Genomic DNA, 17,521 nt, shown 5'->3' on the forward strand with positions numbered 1-17,521 from the left:
CCCACAACTCCTTGCGCGTAAATGAAATGTGGAAAACTAAATCAAAGGAATGGTAAATTAAATTATGTAGTATAAATTATATAAGGAATAATGAATGAAGAGAAGCTGAAATGCAGGGAGGAGTTTGTTTCCGGTGACAGTGTGCGTAACTAGGCAACAGCGTTCTCTTCCGTTACATGACGCGCATACTCTTTTGCTACACACTCAAAAGTATGTACTTTTTCTTCACAGAAAGAGCCCATACTTTAGTGCTTGTATGAGTAGGCGAATTGAGACGCAGCAAGAGTTTAGGATAAACCGGAAGTAAATCATGTCTAAGCGATGTTGCATGGAAATGAATGGGTTCTGTAGTGTTAAGATCACTTTTTTGTATTATAAAAATCCCCAGTGTTAAAGGATAATTAGGAATTCTCCATGGAGCATTTTGAGCAGGATTTAGTTGAGGCTCTGAGAGATGTTGTGAAAGCTGGGAGCTGGCAGTGTGTCGGAGAAGCAGCCAAGTTCAAGGCACCGTGCACCAAGTAGGACAAAAATGAAATAAATAAAACGACATTTTTATTATATAAACATCACTTTGCCTCTGAATCCTCTACAATCTGTTTAAGGTTGTACTCTGAGGATGGAGAGCATATCGTCCTTGTGCGAACAGAAGACGGACGGTTTTGGGCGATGGATTCCTCCTGCCCACATGAAGGTGTGTTTTCACAAACACCAACAGAAAAAAGAGAAGAAGAAAGAGCCTTTTAAGACGACTTTGTTCTTACCATAATCAAATTAATAATTAAAAAAAAAAAAAAAAACAGCCACAATTTCACCAACTCAACATACAGTCTCTTCTGAGACTAATAACATCATTTATAACCCATGCTGTTAAATTCTTGACTCTGATTGGTCAGAAGGTGTTAATTAGTTTCTATAGCAGCAGCTTTGACAATAGTTCCGGCTGCAAGGTTTATATTAATGCGCTCATGCGAATAGGTTATCGTTTCCATAGTAACGGCTAATTCACAGGGACTTGTATGTATGACGCGCTATGTAATCTAGACCTAATAATAAACAGATTAAAAAACATGTCATGTAACAAAGATAAACTTGTAGTCGTTGATGTGATGAAGTTTTCTGTTAGGAGACATTTATGGAAGGAGTCTCCAGTGTTAGTCCTTTGTTTTCCCCCACAGGAAAGTCTTCAGGACAGAGGAGGTTTGTGTGTTGTAGTTTCTTGGTAACATGACAAGCTACATTTATTATATTATTGACTTCGAGAGAGAGAGAAAAAAAAGGATGTAAGTGATAAGAGGAACTAATGTGTCTCAGATGGTGCACGACACTAAATGTAACCGTAAACAGTTAAAAAGCACAATGTGCCATTCATTAATAAGTTGTTGTTGTTGTTGTTCCTCTTTTGGCTGCTCCTGTTAGGGGTCGCCGCCACGGATCATTGGTCCGCGTATTTGATTTGGCACAGCTTTTACGCTGGATGCCCTTCCTGACGCAACCCTCCCCAATTTTATCCGGGCAATAAGAGCGCACTGTTGCGTGCAGCCCCAGTGGCTGGAGTTGGTTCCCTGGCTGGGAGTCGAACCCAGTGAGAACGCTGTGGCCTATACACTAGTCCTCCAGGAACCCCTATTCATTAATTAAATTAAAAATTGTAATTGTTGGTAAATAGCTTTGGTATAAAAGGAATAAAACCCAATGGGACGTGCTGTTATTGGAAAATAAACAACTGTGAGGTGGTAACAGGAACTCCGATTCGCGTCGGGCCGCATCACACCACCCCACTGTGGATTATTTTCCTATAACAGCATGGCATGTCAACACCACGAAATAATGAACCTGCAATATATAATTTATTCTAAAAAGTCTAAATTAATGATTATTTAACTTTAATTGTGTAAATAATAATCTGCAGAGAACATTATATGTGACTGCTAAGCTCTCCATCACTATTTTCTTCACTGTACCATGAACAAGCTGGATAGAGGTTGGGGTGAAACTGAAATGTCTCTGTCGCCCTCTAGTGGCGTCCTGCAGTACAAACGTCTAAACTTGTATGAACAAATGAAGCACTTGGAATTCAAACTTAGAATCCAAGTTAGAATTACTGTAAGTATATCAGCCCTGACAGTTACCTTAACATTAATATCCTTCCCAGTATTTTTCTTCAATACAGTTTTATTTATATAGCACTTTTAACAATGGACATCACAAAGCAGCTTTACAGAAATATATAAATTCTGGATGTAAATTTTAAATTTATGAATTTATCCCTAATGAGCAAGCCAGTGACAACAATGGCAAGGAAGAACTCCTTGAGACCACATGACCAAGAAACCTTGAGAGGAACCAGACTGAAAAGGGAACCTCATCCTCATCTGTGTGACACCGGATAGTGCGATTATAAATAATTTCCCTTTTATAACCATGTGCTATATAGTCAAAAAGTGCAGTTGTGTAACCAGGTAATTCATTATCATTTTAATATGAAGTCTACTTTGTTGAAGTTATCACCTGTTCACTGATGGAGACTTGAGTGCAAAACTGTTCATGGCAATCGTAGTCCTAAGCCACTGTAGTAAAACTGTTTGTATCAGTTGCAGTCGAAAGCCATTTTCATGGTTTCTAAGTGTATCTTTATGCTGTCCATATAGGGCCATCCTCAGCAGGGGCGAATGCTGCTCATTTGTGCTAAAACACAAATGTGTTTTATAGAAGTTATTGAATGGTATTTGTCAGGGTGGGCATTAAGCCAGGGACAGTAAAAAGTACAAGTTTTTGAGTTGTACGGTCTCAGCTCCAGAATGATTTTCGCTGAGTCATGTCTGCTGTCAAGTCATTAATTTGTCTACAGAGTAACTCTGACTGCTTTCTGGTCTTCTACAAGCTGTTTAGGCTGCAGGGCTTGGGCCAAATTTGGCTCTAAACTAGGGTCTAAATATGACAGACGCATACTGGCATCACTGCATACTCAGAGCAGGGGATGTCTCAGTCGGACACAGCATCCTGGAGATGGTCAGTACCAGGCAGTAAGCATAGCTGATGTCCTTCTTCACCTTCCACAAGATTCGAACCTCAGCTGGACATCAGTATGGTTATTTTTGTCATGCATGTATAGCATGAATTATGGGCAAATCTAACCCAAGACTGCAATGAACAATGCGTGGTATTTTGAAGGAAACCCACTCAACCACACTAGTGGCATGTTAGCCACAGGTGTGCTAGTTGACTAGATGGTGGGAGACAAAACCCAGACTGAGAAACCTGGAGATTATGCAGAGAATACAACTACAAAGTGCAAGTTCATAGAGCTAACGTAGTAAAAGATGTTGTGTGTGATGGCTAGTGCAGAGTAGTAATGTTAACAAGGGGAAATATCATATAAAATAAGCACAGTCACTGAGGAAGAACAGAATGAGAGGTAGCTATCCCCAGTTTTGAATGACATGTCAACTGGAGCTCTGACCATTTTCACAAGCTGTTACGCAGAGAGCTCAATATTGTGTACACAGAGTCCAAAATATGTATGAGGTGAAAAGCAGAAAGGGAAAGATGAGTATATGACAGCAGTGTTTGTTGCAAATACGGGTCATTCTTCACTACTCATACACACCAGGTGTTTCCTTACCATCCTTGACATTTAGGAGGGGTGAAATACTGAAAGGGGTGGATACTTTTAAATAGTTATACACTGGTCCAGGAAGAGAGAATGGGGAAATTGTGCATTCCTAGAAGCAGCTCAGGCTTTCAGGTATTGTCCTGATTTATTCCTTTACTGATAAATGTTTTCACTTTATTGACAGGAGGTCCACTTGACCAAGGAGACATCGAGGACCTTGGAGACGGCAAACTGGCACTAATATGCCCGTGGCACTATTTTGATTTTAGCCTGGAGACAGGTTCGTCCTCCACAGGCCTGCAGGTAGGTTGCAGTAATGAAACTGTCAGTGAACTGACTGAACTGGTTCTGACATTATGTCAAATTCTTTCACAGAATCAAGTCTACGATGTCAGAATAGTGGATGGAAAACTGTATATAAATACTCAAAGTAGCTTGTCTCTGTATCCAGTCCCTGTCACAAAAAAGGCAACCCGAGGTGAGTGAACACAGTTTGAAAAGAAAAAAAAAAAACAGGGATTCATGCACTCATTTGCTAGTAGCATGTACTTATATTCATTGGCTTTTATCACTTTTATTATTGACAGTTTCATGTACAGTTTGTCAGTTTGGGTGGTGCTGGTATAGTGTACGTTTACTGGTCAATATATTAGGCACATCCACCTTGTCAGTGTACAGTTAGACAGTATAGCTCATTTTTCCATGCACTATTTGATTATCATTATTCATCCAACAGTCACTTATCACTGTCGATATCACCATCAGTGATATTGAGGTGTTTAAAATCCCAGCAGTGCTGCTGAACCTGATATACTCACACCACAGCTACACACACTAATATGTCAGTGTCATGTCTGTGCTTAGAATGAACCACCACCCAAATAAAATCTGTTCAGTGCTGGTCCTATGGTGGTCCCTTTTATACTGATAGATGTGGTAAAAGGGAGATGACAGTCATTATAAAATTTGTAAAAACTACAAAGGTCACTTAAATGGTAGGTGTATAAATAGGTGTATAAAAGTGTCAAAGAATAAGCTGCGTAACTCAGTGTATTTTAAGGACATCTTCTTTTGTTTGGAAACCTTCCCTAGATGCCTTATTACCCACGGAAACAAAATTAGACTCATCAGAAAATACACTCTGCTTCTGGGCCAGGAAAATCCTCTGTACTCCAGACCCACTAGAAAAGGTTAGCTTTCCTCCTTTTGGAAAAACTGAGAAATAGTGAATAATTGTTTTACATGACTGTGAATGATTACTGCTGTTTGATTTTCCTGCAGATTGATGAATATGCTTATACCAAAGCACTGTAGAATTCTTGAATAAGATTGTTTGCAAGATGTTGATTAATTTTCTATAACAGCGTATTTCTGACAATAATACCAGGTGCAAGGCAAAGCACAGGTTTATAATTATGCACCCTGTAAGGAGATGTTTATGTAACTTTTATGGAAGGAGTCTCCAGTGTCAGTGTTTTATAGCAATCAGAGGTAAAGCAGTTTATTTAATTTTTCTGCCAGTGGAAAGTCTTCAGGACAAAGGGCTGTACATTTTGCATTTTCTCTGTAACATGACAAATTGTCCTATTAATTAAAGAAATAGGAAAAAAAAAAGATAGGCTTGTAACTTGTAAGGGAACAATTGTTTATCACTGCTATAATGTACTAAGTGATAACAGGAACTAACTTGCTTTACAGATGTTCCACAACATTAAATGTATCTATAAAAAGATAAAAAGACACCGTGTCATTCATTAATAAATTTAAAAAAAAATTGCAATTCTTGGCAATTTGCTGTGGTAAAAGAAGAATTAAACAATTTGTGTTGTTCAGGATCTGCTGTTATAAAAAAAAAAATAGTCACTATAACATCTATAACACTATAACAGCATGCCTCAACGTGTTTTATTCCCTTCATTCCTTGCGTTCATTTGCATCATTGCTCAACAATTCAGCTTCATTGTAGGTCTCCCAGGCGACCATTGTTATTCCTGCAATGCTTTTCTGTATCCCAGGTGGCTTTGACTAAGAAAGTGCAGAGCTGGTGGGACACTGGGGAAATAACCGAGATTGGTGAGTGTGCACCACCAGCTCAGCCTAGCAGGATAGATAGTCTGACTGTGGTGGAGCCGGGCAAAATCAAACGTGGCAAAGGAGGCACACAGGTACACACAGTCTCACAGAGGGGAGTCAGAGGTGTTGAATTAGTAAACAAACCAGGAAGCTTTTATAGCTTTCCATGAAATGTGAGACTATTTCTAACTTCACAATAACATTTTGTATGCTATGACCTTTTCATCCAGTAGGTAAAATATAGCTTTAGCATTTTAGGTCCAAATCAACTTAACGCCTTCTTGTGATAATCATTCCAGAAAATCTAGATGATTGTTTACTTCCAGTTGACTTTCTTCTTTGTAGGCAAGCAGAATTGCTTTGCTTCATTCTCTGGCTAACATAGAGCAGTGGGCTATTGACCTCTCATGGGACATCATTGCTCGATTCTCTACAGTCAAGCTGAGCTCCGGAGACTCGCTGCCACGAGAGTTCTTCAGCGACTTTGTCAAAGTAGCCGGCGATGAAGCTAAGGTTGGTCTCTTAACATGATTTCAATATCACTTCATATCAACTTTGGTCTGTTATCTGATTGTAGTATAACCTTTTTGTTTTGTCTTTTTTCCCAACAGCATTATGAATTATTAGAGCAAAGGATCAAGGAGCTTGGCACCTCTTTTGGTGCTCTTCCAGTACACAATGGTGAGAATGTTGTTTGCCTTAAATGTCTGCATGGTTTCAGTGAAGCTGGATTTTGAGTGAGGAAGCACTTGTTTTGTCTTTACAGGTTTGTGGCAATCAGCAGCAGAAACTTCACATGACCTTCTGGCTAGGCTGGCTATAGTACACATGGTCCATGAGGCTAGGTACTCCACAAACATTTTCAGACTTTAACAGTATAGTCAAAATTAAAAATTTTAAAGGAGTAAGTTGTAATATTTAGTGCCCTCTGCTTCTTGTGGCATGAATGTAGAGCCCTCTGCTGCTTGCAACAACCTTACTCTAGTCCCCTTAATGTAGTCAAACCCCAAGCCATCTCTTTAAACCATGCATGCCTCATGAGTTTCCTGAAAAAGAAGCAGAGCTGAGTGGTACTGTTCTGGTTGTAGAGCTCATTTCTGGGCCAGAAAATTGTAAACAGAAGCCTGAAATCAAGAACCAATCCAATTCCATGTCAGTATTGTTTTACAGAATCAGTTTTTTAAGTATCTTTGAAATTATATGAATATTCAATTAAGTCTAAAAACCTTTAAAAGTTACAGACTGCACCTTTAAACCTATGTCTGAAAAATTCAACTCCAATAAAGACGCTGGGTTTTTTGTTTGTTTTTTTGTGGGTTTTCTTAGGGGCTTAGACGTGCACCCTCAGACACTGTCCCGCTTTGCAGCGCAAGGAGACACAAGCTCAGTAAAGATCCTGGAGGTGATTTATGCTGATGAGATAACACACGTGGCTGCAGGACTCCGATGGTTCACTTACATTTGTTCCAAGGAGGAACGGGTAAAAATAATCAATGCATAAATAAGTGCCATCTTTCCCATGTTTGGTTCTGACTGGCTTTTACTACATTCATACTAACAGCACTTTTCAACCAGTCAGTAAGGTCATGGCCCAATAAAACACCCATCATCCCACATTTTGTTGGTTTCATTGCCAAGTTTGAATGTGATGGTGAATTTAGAAAGAGTGGAGACCATTGATTGATCATATGTAGCTGTTACAGAATTGTCTGGAAAAATCTGCCATCTTCAAGTGAAGCCATATCACAAATGGCTTTCCTATTCATAGTGTGTGTTCCCTACACAGGGTATACTTTTGTGTCGTTGTATTTAGTGCACTACATGTCAGAGAGAATGCCATTTGCGATTTATTTTAATGGCGTCTCTCTAAGTCCACACTCAGACATTCAGTACATTTAAAATATTGGCATGCTTGATCATTTTACTGAGCATTTGAGCAGTATTTTTATTAACTATGTCCATCACTAATCACACTACAGTACTTCACTCCACAAGAAATTCTTCTATTTTCACAAGTCATGTCAATGTTTTGTTATAGGAAACTGTTACACATACATGACTAGGATGCAAACTCATCCTAGCTGAAGTGGAAAGATATCTGATCTCTGCATTATTTTTTGTATATTTCTTTAATGAGCTTCAGATATTTTTCAGTACAGCAAGTTTGACCATCTCTGTGTCATTTCTCTAGGATTGCCTGGCAACATTCCATGACTTGGTTAAATTGCATTTCAAAGGTTATTTGAAGCCTCCATTCAACATAGAGGGAAGGAAGACAGCAGGGATGACAGAAGAGGTATCTTTAACACTGTAATAATTTGTCTCACAATGTGTGATGATGCAATGACTAATCTCATTTGCAATGATTATAATTTTTCCATCTTTTAGTGGTATGTTCCACTTGTTAAACCCGCCAGCTGACTGAAGATCTCCTGCAACATTTCTATGAAGATAAGCTGCTATTCTTGCACCAGTGTACACACAGTCTGCCAGTATCGATATCTCCATTACAGTAAACATGGTTTACCAGTTTTTAGTTTCTGTTTGCTGTTGTGAAGTGGTTATTTGTACAGAAAAAAGTATTGCTTCTACGTACAATTAGTTTTATTATTTGAAATTTTAATGCCGTGCTAATTGGTAAGTTGTCATAGCATAATCATTTATTGTAAGGAAGTCTAATGCATTTCTTGGTAATTCAAGAACAAATAAAAAATTATATCATGGGGTCCAAAAGTCTGAGACCATTAGTGAAAATGCTTCTATTTTACATTTGGTGCATTTGGCTTCTATTTTGCAACATGGTAAAATCACAAATTTGTATAATTTAATTTACACATTGACATAGTGCAGAATCTTGAAATCCTGAATATTTAAGATGTTAAACATTTCCTTTCTTTTTTCATTTTTTGTCAGAATTCTAAAACATATTGTTTATTTCCAGTTTAAAATAAAAAAGAAAATCGTAGATTTTAAAAATGGTCTCAGACTTTTGAACCCCACTGTGTGTGTTTGTGTGTGTGTGTGTGTATATATATATTATATATACACACACACGCACACATACATACATACATGTGTTTGCATTTGTTATATGCAAGGCACCATATTTAATATTGTCCAATAAATACTATACACTCAATGTTTCATGTATGTCCTTTAGTGAAAAAGTTTGGTCGGTTTTAAGTTTACCAAAACCATCACAGATCATTACATGTGAATATGATTATTTATGAATAGGACTTATTGTATTGACAGGGGGTGCTGGTGAGTCAAACACGCATGAGCTATAGTGCTGTACTACGAATGAACATGAGTAGTTCTTAGTTTGATGGCTGAGATCCATAGATGAATTAAACATATTTTAAATATCAGATTTTTGTCTTTATACTCCCATGATCAAGATGAGAGACTGTAAAGCTCAGTGTTCTTATAAAAATTATATAAAGGTTATATATATTATATAACTTATAAGCACAGAGCCAGTACATAGTGCTAGACTGAATGACCATTAAGGTATCTCTTAGTAAATTTAAAATACATTTTCAAGCTTTATCACAAAACAAGAATCTGTATACTCCTCTGTGGACTCACTGATGAATAATGGACATTATGAAACCAGTTCCCTCCAAACAACTGTAAAGATTTTGCAACCATTCTTATTTTACTTCTTTTACTATTTTAAAAAGATTTATTCATATACAAAATGAATATAAATCTTACAGCCCTTGAACAAGGGTTTGTCAAAAAAAGCACCCTTTATGGTAAAAACAGAGTCACACCGCATGTGTGTTGGCCAGACGAGACAGCCGTATTTTCCGTACAGCGTGAGCCTGTGTCATTTGTTTTCACTTCTGCTTTTGTATTTTTGTGATCCACCACCCCCACACACCCCCCTTAATGATCAGTGAAGACGTTAACAACAGCTTCTACACAAGAGCTGCTTGGTTTAATTTTTAAACTCACTCAAATTAGATCTTTTTAATGTATCAGATCTTACTGTTTATATTTTTTACACTTCTCTTCTGTTTAGAGAATAGAAAGTTTTTAATTGGACATGCAGCTGAAATGGGAGTGTGAGCTCTGGGCTGGAAGTTCATGGAGAAAGTTCATTGAATTAATGCAAAGGTGAATAATATTAAAAGGAACATAAAGGGCAAGCGAAGAGTCTAATGCTCCAAGTCCAATGAGTAGAGCTCTCTTTTCAACAGACTGCCAAGTCTCCCCTGTCTATCTCTTTCTTTTTTCTTCCTGTCTATCTGTCTGTCCCTCTGTCCATCTTTCTGCCTCTTTACATGTACACCTTTCTGTCCAGGTGGCTCTTTCCCAGCACATCACCACTGAACTGGTATGTGAGCTTCTTCTTGACTTTTTTGACCTCTCCAGTCTTGCCGTAGTTTCTCAGTGCCCTGGCCATTTTCTGGTAGGTCATCTTCTTGCGGTTACCTTTCTGCACTCCCCAGCGGTGGGCCAGAATCTCTTTGTGTTTGGAGGAGAACTGGAAAGTTCCCTTTTCTTTGTCCACCCACCAGATGCTGTCCTTCATGTCCCCATTTCGCAGAAGGTCCAGCAGGAACTGATACAGACGAATCTTCTTCTTGTTTCCTAGGCAGAAAACGACAAACATAAACACAGGAAAAGTTGGCTGGAGCTGCTTTTTTTAGTGGGGGATCTTTGGTGATTAAGGAATGTGACCTTTCTCAGAAAGTAGCTTGTTTTCTGTTGGCCTGGTTAAAGGGAAATGTAGGGGAAGACAGAGTCTTTTTCAGTTTGACATTAATTTGCAGAAGTGACATCACTTGGATTTGCTGTCTACACCTTAGGACTTAGGACTGCATATTTTGTAAGAATTCATATAAGTCAGCACTTAGTAAAATGGTTATGGTCAGGGCGAGGTGTGGCATTACAGCTTGTAACTATTCTTCTAACTTAACCCATATGAAATCCATTATAAAATATTAGAATTCTTACACATTTTGCCCAAGATAGGGTTGCCTCTAATGTATCTGTAGCAGGAGGGGGTGTGGTTTAGCCAGAGGGTGGTGTTTAGGGGAAAAGCTACAGGTGTAATTCCTAACGTCACACCTGTTCCCTGTTTTTCCTGTCGGTTAATATGATCTGTTTCTTTCTCTCTTTCCCTGAGCGATGAACAAAGCGAAGCAGAAAGCTTTCTGGAAAGCTGCCAAATTATTTCTGCTGAAAGGTTTTACATTTGATAGCTTGGTGATGCAGAGGGCAGTGTTGCCGCCTCAAAGCTCCAAGGTACCAGGTTTGATCATGAGCTCAGGTTGCTGTCTGGAGTTTTCTCCCTGTGTTTGTGTGGGTTTCTTTCAGGTTCTTCATTTTCTTCCCACCTTCCAAATGTGAATGTGTTTGTGCATGGTGTTCTGCAATAGTCTGGTGCTCCACTCAGGTTGTATTCCTGTCTCGCATCTAGTGTTCCTGGGATAGGCTCCGGTTCCAATGCCACTCTAACTTGGATAAAGTGATTACTGAAGATGACTGACTACTGTGCCATAGGAGCGAGCCTAAATTAAAAAAAACGCACGTGTGATACTGCTGACATTATTGTAGTGTCATTAAATACAAGCATTCTCCCTAAGACCAGACTATTTATAAATGACTTTAACATCTTTGAGCATCCATAGATTGTGTTCTTAAATACAGCAGGAATCAAAACTGTCCTGTACAGTTCCTACAGGTTCTTCCTTTTGGACCTTTTGTAGCGCCTCAGGCTGACTGCCAGTGTGGTCTCCATTGACTGCACTGTATAGTATGGAAGAGATTAGAGGATCCTCACCATGTTCTACCCCGGTGGTAGAGCTGATGTGGTCCCTCATACACTCCTCATCAGACACCTCCAGGGGGGGACTGCGACTGCCGGGGTCATCATCGTCCGAGCTGCGCAGGAGAGGTGAGGGCTGCACACTATGAGGGTAATACGCAGACGGCCGGGGCAAACAAGCCATCTAGAGGGGTGAAGACAGGATTTTATTTTATTGATTTCAGTTATAAGAATATTTGTATATTAGGATGGTAATTGTGTTGTGTTGTCTGAGATGTATATGTTGAATGTATCATGTTGTGACCAAACACCAAGAAAAATTCCTAATACATGTAAATGTATATGACGAATAAAATTATACTGATTCTGTTTATAAATTTGACTTCTCCTCACAGGGATTTGTGACAGTATTTGCCAAAAGACTGAAACCCACACCTATGTCAACAGGTGGCTGTGCTATATTATATCGAGATATCATAAGAAGGCTAAATATCAAAAGGGGAAGTTTCTCTTGTACCTCTGTATGCTCCTTATGAGGTATAAGTATGCTGTTCTTTTAATACAATACCACACCATCCTGCCTGACTATGTTTCTATGTCCATTTATAAATGGCAACAATCTCCACTGGCCAAAGTTCAACAACAGAGAAAAATAACTAAATAACAAAAGTATTTCAAAATCCACTGTCAATCGGCTGAGCTGCCCAGATCTTGAGAACGGTCACATTGTCACATGTGTCGTTTCATGCGACCCATTAGAAGGCACGCTTCCACATGACTGGGAAAAGGTCACGTGTGTTGAAATATACCCACTTAACTAAAAAAAAGTCTGCAGAAATCATTTTTTTACACAGTTTGCACAGCCCCTTGACACACAGAGCTATATATTGTTATCAACATCTAAACAGGAAAGAAAAGCGAGAAACCTGTGTGGGATCTAATGGTTTAAAACCAGGCCCTGTGCTTTTGAGGGGAGGGCTGCAGGCTGCCAAGCTAGCTCTAAACAACTTGTATATTTTAAGTAAGCTGTGGCTAGAACTGCAATTCACACTTTTATGTTTAATCCAGTGCTAATCATATACTTAGCCCAGAGAACTGTTTGTCATATTCTTAAAAAAAGAATTAGGGAAAAAAAAAACCCTATGTAATATAGTTGAATTCACGTAAATAGGCTAGCGCAAGTTCCCAGTCGCACCATGTACCATATTTTCAAATACAACACCAACACATCAGATAAGACTAACAGAAGAAGGTTATTTTCAGACTAAGTGTCACAGTTTGTGCTGCTGGGACTTTGTGTGTCAGTGGCCATGCGTGTTACAGGAGGCAGTAAATCAGCCTGCCATTCTTTTTCCTCCTGCAAGTCCACCGCTCTACAAGAGGGGAAAAGCTCTCTTTTCTATAGCCTATACTGTGGTTAGTATCTGAGAACAGGAGCCCACCCAGATATAGAAGATCTAATCACAGTCATGCTCTAACCTGCTTCCCATTCTGAGCTATAGATCGTTTTCAGCCTTTGTCTCTCTGTGCGCTGCTCATTTTGCTCTCCATGTGTTTCATATATTCTGTCTGGTAAGAACATACCATGAAAATACACTTATTTTTATATTTTACAGTACTGTGCAAAAGTAGTGTTATTATTATTTATAATGATTGTTTATTAAAATTTTATTTGATTTTTTTTAACCTACTAACCCATTTCTTTATAAAGCTGCATGACTGCAGAGTACCTAAGAGAACAGATATGAGTGGTCACACCAAAAACTGATTTGGTATAGATGTTTCCATTTTCTACCCCTCATGGTACATTTTTGTATATTTAAAAAATTCCTTTCATTATTTTTAAAGCAGTTTTGTTTTGCAGATTTATTTTTTTGCATGTGCCTAAGGCCTAAGTCATATTTTCATATTGTCAGACTGTTAATCATTTATTAATAATTTCTGAATAGCATTTATTCAAATGAAATTGAGCACCAAATTCAATAATGATAGAAATCCTATAAATTGTGCATGAGGCATGCCTGACTGAATAGAAGCATGATTGTGTGTGTGTGTGTGTGTGTGTGAGTGAGTGAGTTCTGTGTGTTCAGGTTCATACAGTCGCTTTTGTTGTCTGGGAACGTGTGTGTGTGTGTCACAACTCGGTGCGGTAGTGTTTGTGTAAGTGGGGAGGGGGTGTGTAATGGCGGTTGGTGAGCATGCAGCACTGTTGCTGTGGTGAAAGTGGTGAGGACGGGCCAGGATAAGGGTGAGTTGAGAAACAGCCTGGGTGCAGATGTACTCGCCATTCTCCATAACAGCAAAAACAACTGAACAAATGAACAAAGTTTGGTAACACTAAAATTTCAGCAAAAAATTTCCTGCAGGTTGTCTTAATGCAAATTGGATTCTCCAGACACCATATTGGACTATTGGACTCTAAACCAAACGGTCTAGGAAATTCTAGCACAAAAATTACCCCAATAAATTATGTGAATTCATGGAAAACATGAGCCTCATTCAAGCTCAGGATCTTTATCCGCCAATGTAAAGATCCGATCCTTTGCCATGATAATCAGAGCATCTTTGTAGTCATATTGTTCTGGCTTTTGTGGTGAGATTTTGTTTTCTGTCTTTTCATTTTTATTCTCAGTAGTTTAGCAGTAGATTATCTGTGATTTGTAGACCCTCACCTGTGGAGGAGGCAGTGCCAGATGGTGTCCAGTCAGACCGGACTCCAGAAAATGGTTAGGCTCTACATCAGGAAAGCGATGCGCACTGGGAGGATGAACCTGCTGCACACTCTGGAGCTCCGTGAAGTGGCTCTCTGTCAAATTCTCAAAGTCCCCAGGGTGGACATGGTGTGCATTGTACTCCCAAGTATGATCTAGACAAATGAGGCCAGATGAAGGGTAAGCAAATGCTATGATAACATGTATAAGGCATGAATAATGCTTTTACCATTAGATACTCAAAAAAAAAAAAAAAAAACATGGTTATTTGGTTGTCCATTTTAGATTTGTATTGTATTATGTTCGATTTGTAAGATAATTTGTAGGGTTTTTTGGGTTTTTTGTTTTTTGTTTTTTGCTAAAACCACCAGGACTATATGTGTCATGCTATTTCCTGTTCACACCACTGTTTCCTTCAGCAGTTTTTAATACTGTAAACGCTTCAAAACGCCTGGTGTTTCATTTTTTTGGCTTGGTATTTTCCACAACTGGAATGCATATCTGCTTATAAATCTTTTTGTTGCATTTTTTCAATCCTTGGATCCAATACAGTATGGAATAGACAAAGACAGACTTCCAAGAGTACAGTAAAATGATCACCAAGGAACAAAAATGACAAAGAATTAATAAGCAAATCAATGGAAATCTTTCAAATGTTCATGTTAAATGGTTGTATCAAACTTGTTGTTTTGCTTATGTTCTTCTGTAATTAGCATTCCTTTGACACCTCTATTTTCACTTTTCTTTTTAACATCACACCAAGTCGCATTGGTTCTCAGAAGAGAAATGCTAAACACCAGAGCACACAAAGGTCAGGCCAAAATCCTGAATATAGGAACCCAAATGAGACACATCCATGTCTATATTATCATATCATATCTTTTCTGTACTATGTACATGTTTTAGCACATGCTAAATTGTCTGTCAAATTTGTCTGTCAAATTATCTTTCTGATAAATTTGTGGGGTTAGTTTAGATTCTTCATGGTAGCAGACCCTTGGGGATATTTGTCGTTCTACGTCTATAGTTTTCTTGCCTGTCAAAATAATGCATCTGTTTCCTGCTTTGGTGTCGGGTCACTTGCCTGGTTCCACTCGCTAGCTCTCCTAAACGCCCCCCACGAATGAATTCCCAGCAGCTCTGGGTGTGATTTTAAACCGTTAGCTCAACCACGTTGGTGTTAAAATGGGACTCTAAGTGTGTCAGATGAACAAGCTATTTTGGTAAGGTTTCAGTTTTAAAAAATAATATCTCTTAAAATATTTCCAAAGACATGCATTTTATCAGTCTGCCCCAGCGTAGTGCAGTATATCCATAATGATGAATTGATGTAAATACAAATAGCATCTCACCACTCTGGCTTTCATCGATGATGTATTGATATTCCATCTGTTGTCGGTAGATGTCAGGTTCATAGATCATATCTTCCGTTGGCTGTAACCAGAAATCGAACAATGTCAGTAAAATACAGGAATAAACCCCGAGTTTTATACAAAAGAATGAATGCAGTATGATAGAAGCCTCACATCTTTATTTACAAGTGCCCAGTAATCTTTAAATTCAGACGGTGCCTGTGACATCCAGCCAGTCCAGCTTTTTTTCTATTACACATAGAAATTATATTTTAGTATTTGATAATGTTCATATCTGAAAGCAAATTAATTCTTAGGTTAGAATTTGGTCGTAAATTTAGTGGTTATTTTAAATGATTGCTAATCATGCACTGTGTTATATATGAATCAAATTTGCTCCTAATCAGTTGTGATTTTTATCATTGTAGAGGTGAAATTTATATAATTCAATAAACCAGTTGGAGAATATGCAGGAAAGCCAACAACAATAAGTGATTCAATCTTCAAGCAGATCTGCAATAATAATAATAATAATAATAATAATAATAATAATAATTACTAAAGTTATTGCAAATTATAACAAATTATTAAGATAATATATATAATTGATATAATGTGTATAAATACATGCATGTTTATGTATAAATTAAACACTGACTAATATAATGTGTAACATCATGAACAGAACTACACGTCAGTCACAGCTCATATTCAGCTAAATTGACTCTCACTTATTTATTTTTTTAATGATAAAGAATGGCTGCAAAATACTAAATACAAAGTGGGAATATTATTCTAGATATCTTTGACCTTCTACTGGTATAATAACTGTTCATCACTAACAAGGAAAATATTACAGTAGGGTGACTGATACGTTGTCGCATCAGCTATTATCGGGAAGTCGCTTCATTACTGAATCCAAAGTCTGGGTTTTACCTAGTTTTACATTAAGCTACCCTGACATTACACACACATACACACACACACACACACACACACACACACACGGAAGATGAGGAATACTTACAGGCGGGATGATGTACCCCTCCATTCTGTATGAAGACAACATGGAGTCTTCTCCGCTTCACGCACTCTAGCTCGATGCGCTTTCTCAATTGCTTTCAAAACAGCCCCCAAGCCATTGCACAACTCTAAATTTCCTCTTAGTAAATGAAACTAAAGACTCCGCGCACACACACCTTACCACTGGGGCCACGCAGCTCCCAGGGCCCATAAAAAAGAAGCCAAGTACAGATACAATGCAAGTGTTAGCCTAATAGCGACCGTGGCAAAACAATAGAGCTTTCTGTTTGTTACTTCTTTATTTTTGGGTATGTGTGAGTGTGTGTGTGTCCTGCTGGTTCCTGATTTTAGAGTGATGTCAGGTGGGGATTATAACTACTCAGTTAGAACAGACACGTTGTGTCACCTCCCCCAATAGCCAATCAGAGACAGTTCAGCCGACGTTGTCCACCTCCAGGCCTTCCATTCTACAAACTTAACGTAGGATGAAGGAATAATTGGTGCCACCTTAGATGACTTAGGGGGTCTTCTAATTTTCTATTTTGCAAGCTATTCCCAAAAGTAACTATACCCTTGAGTCGTATATTATTCTCCAAATCACATTGTGCATCATAATTCAGTTCAGCATTTTTCTGCATGATTTGGGCTAGTAGATGACAAATTGAAAATAAAAGAAATGTCATAATTAATGAGAAACATTTTTGTGTTTTTGAAACAAAAAGTACTCAATTTGACAATCAGACTCAGTTTGACTTATCAAAGCCTTTTCTCTTTGCAGATATCAGACATGGATAAGGTGGCGGGTGAGACGTTATCTTGCAACAGTTTTAATCTCTTACAAAGACAAGCAGGGAGAATAGATAACATCGTCATGCGACAGCGCATGAAGAAAACTCTCCATTTAAACAATACCAGTAATGCTGGCAGTTATTATGCAATCAAGATCATGCTTATGATATCATGA

The 17,521-nt window shown here is 38.4% G+C and overlaps 2 protein-coding genes across 3 annotated transcripts; one reads left to right on the forward strand and one right to left on the reverse strand.

Moving 5' to 3' along the window:
* Positions 1-13: 13 nt before the first annotated feature.
* Positions 14-8,828, forward strand: si:ch73-314g15.3 (uncharacterized protein LOC368688 homolog). Its single transcript, XM_026937421.3, has 12 exons — positions 14-521; positions 606-694; positions 3,801-3,919; positions 3,992-4,094; positions 4,709-4,806; positions 5,632-5,781; positions 6,035-6,202; positions 6,301-6,370; positions 6,456-6,534; positions 7,016-7,169; positions 7,881-7,985; positions 8,078-8,828. Exons 1-12 carry the CDS (start codon positions 415-417, stop codon positions 8,108-8,110), a joined length of 1,275 nt encoding a protein of 424 aa, XP_026793222.1. The 5' UTR covers positions 14-414; the 3' UTR covers positions 8,111-8,828.
* On the reverse strand, positions 8,276-16,910 carry spi1b (Spi-1 proto-oncogene b). 2 transcript variants are annotated; one of them, XM_026937698.3, is made up of 6 exons: positions 16,562-16,910; positions 15,709-15,783; positions 15,535-15,616; positions 14,144-14,337; positions 11,487-11,655; positions 8,276-10,291 (listed from the first exon to the last, which is right to left on the reverse strand). In XM_026937698.3, exons 1-6 carry the CDS (start codon positions 16,601-16,603, stop codon positions 9,978-9,980), a joined length of 876 nt encoding a protein of 291 aa, XP_026793499.1. In that variant the 5' UTR covers positions 16,604-16,910; the 3' UTR covers positions 8,276-9,977. The 2 variants fall into 2 exon arrangements, with proteins under 2 accessions (XP_026793499.1, XP_026793500.1); XM_026937699.3 differs by lacking the exon at positions 15,709-15,783 and having other exon boundaries at positions 16,562-16,909.
* Between the last annotated feature and the right edge of the window lie 611 nt (positions 16,911-17,521).

Source organism: Pangasianodon hypophthalmus, chromosome 25, assembly GCF_027358585.1.
Source record: "Pangasianodon hypophthalmus isolate fPanHyp1 chromosome 25, fPanHyp1.pri, whole genome shotgun sequence".
Classification (NCBI taxonomy): Eukaryota; Metazoa; Chordata; class Actinopteri; order Siluriformes; family Pangasiidae; genus Pangasianodon; species Pangasianodon hypophthalmus.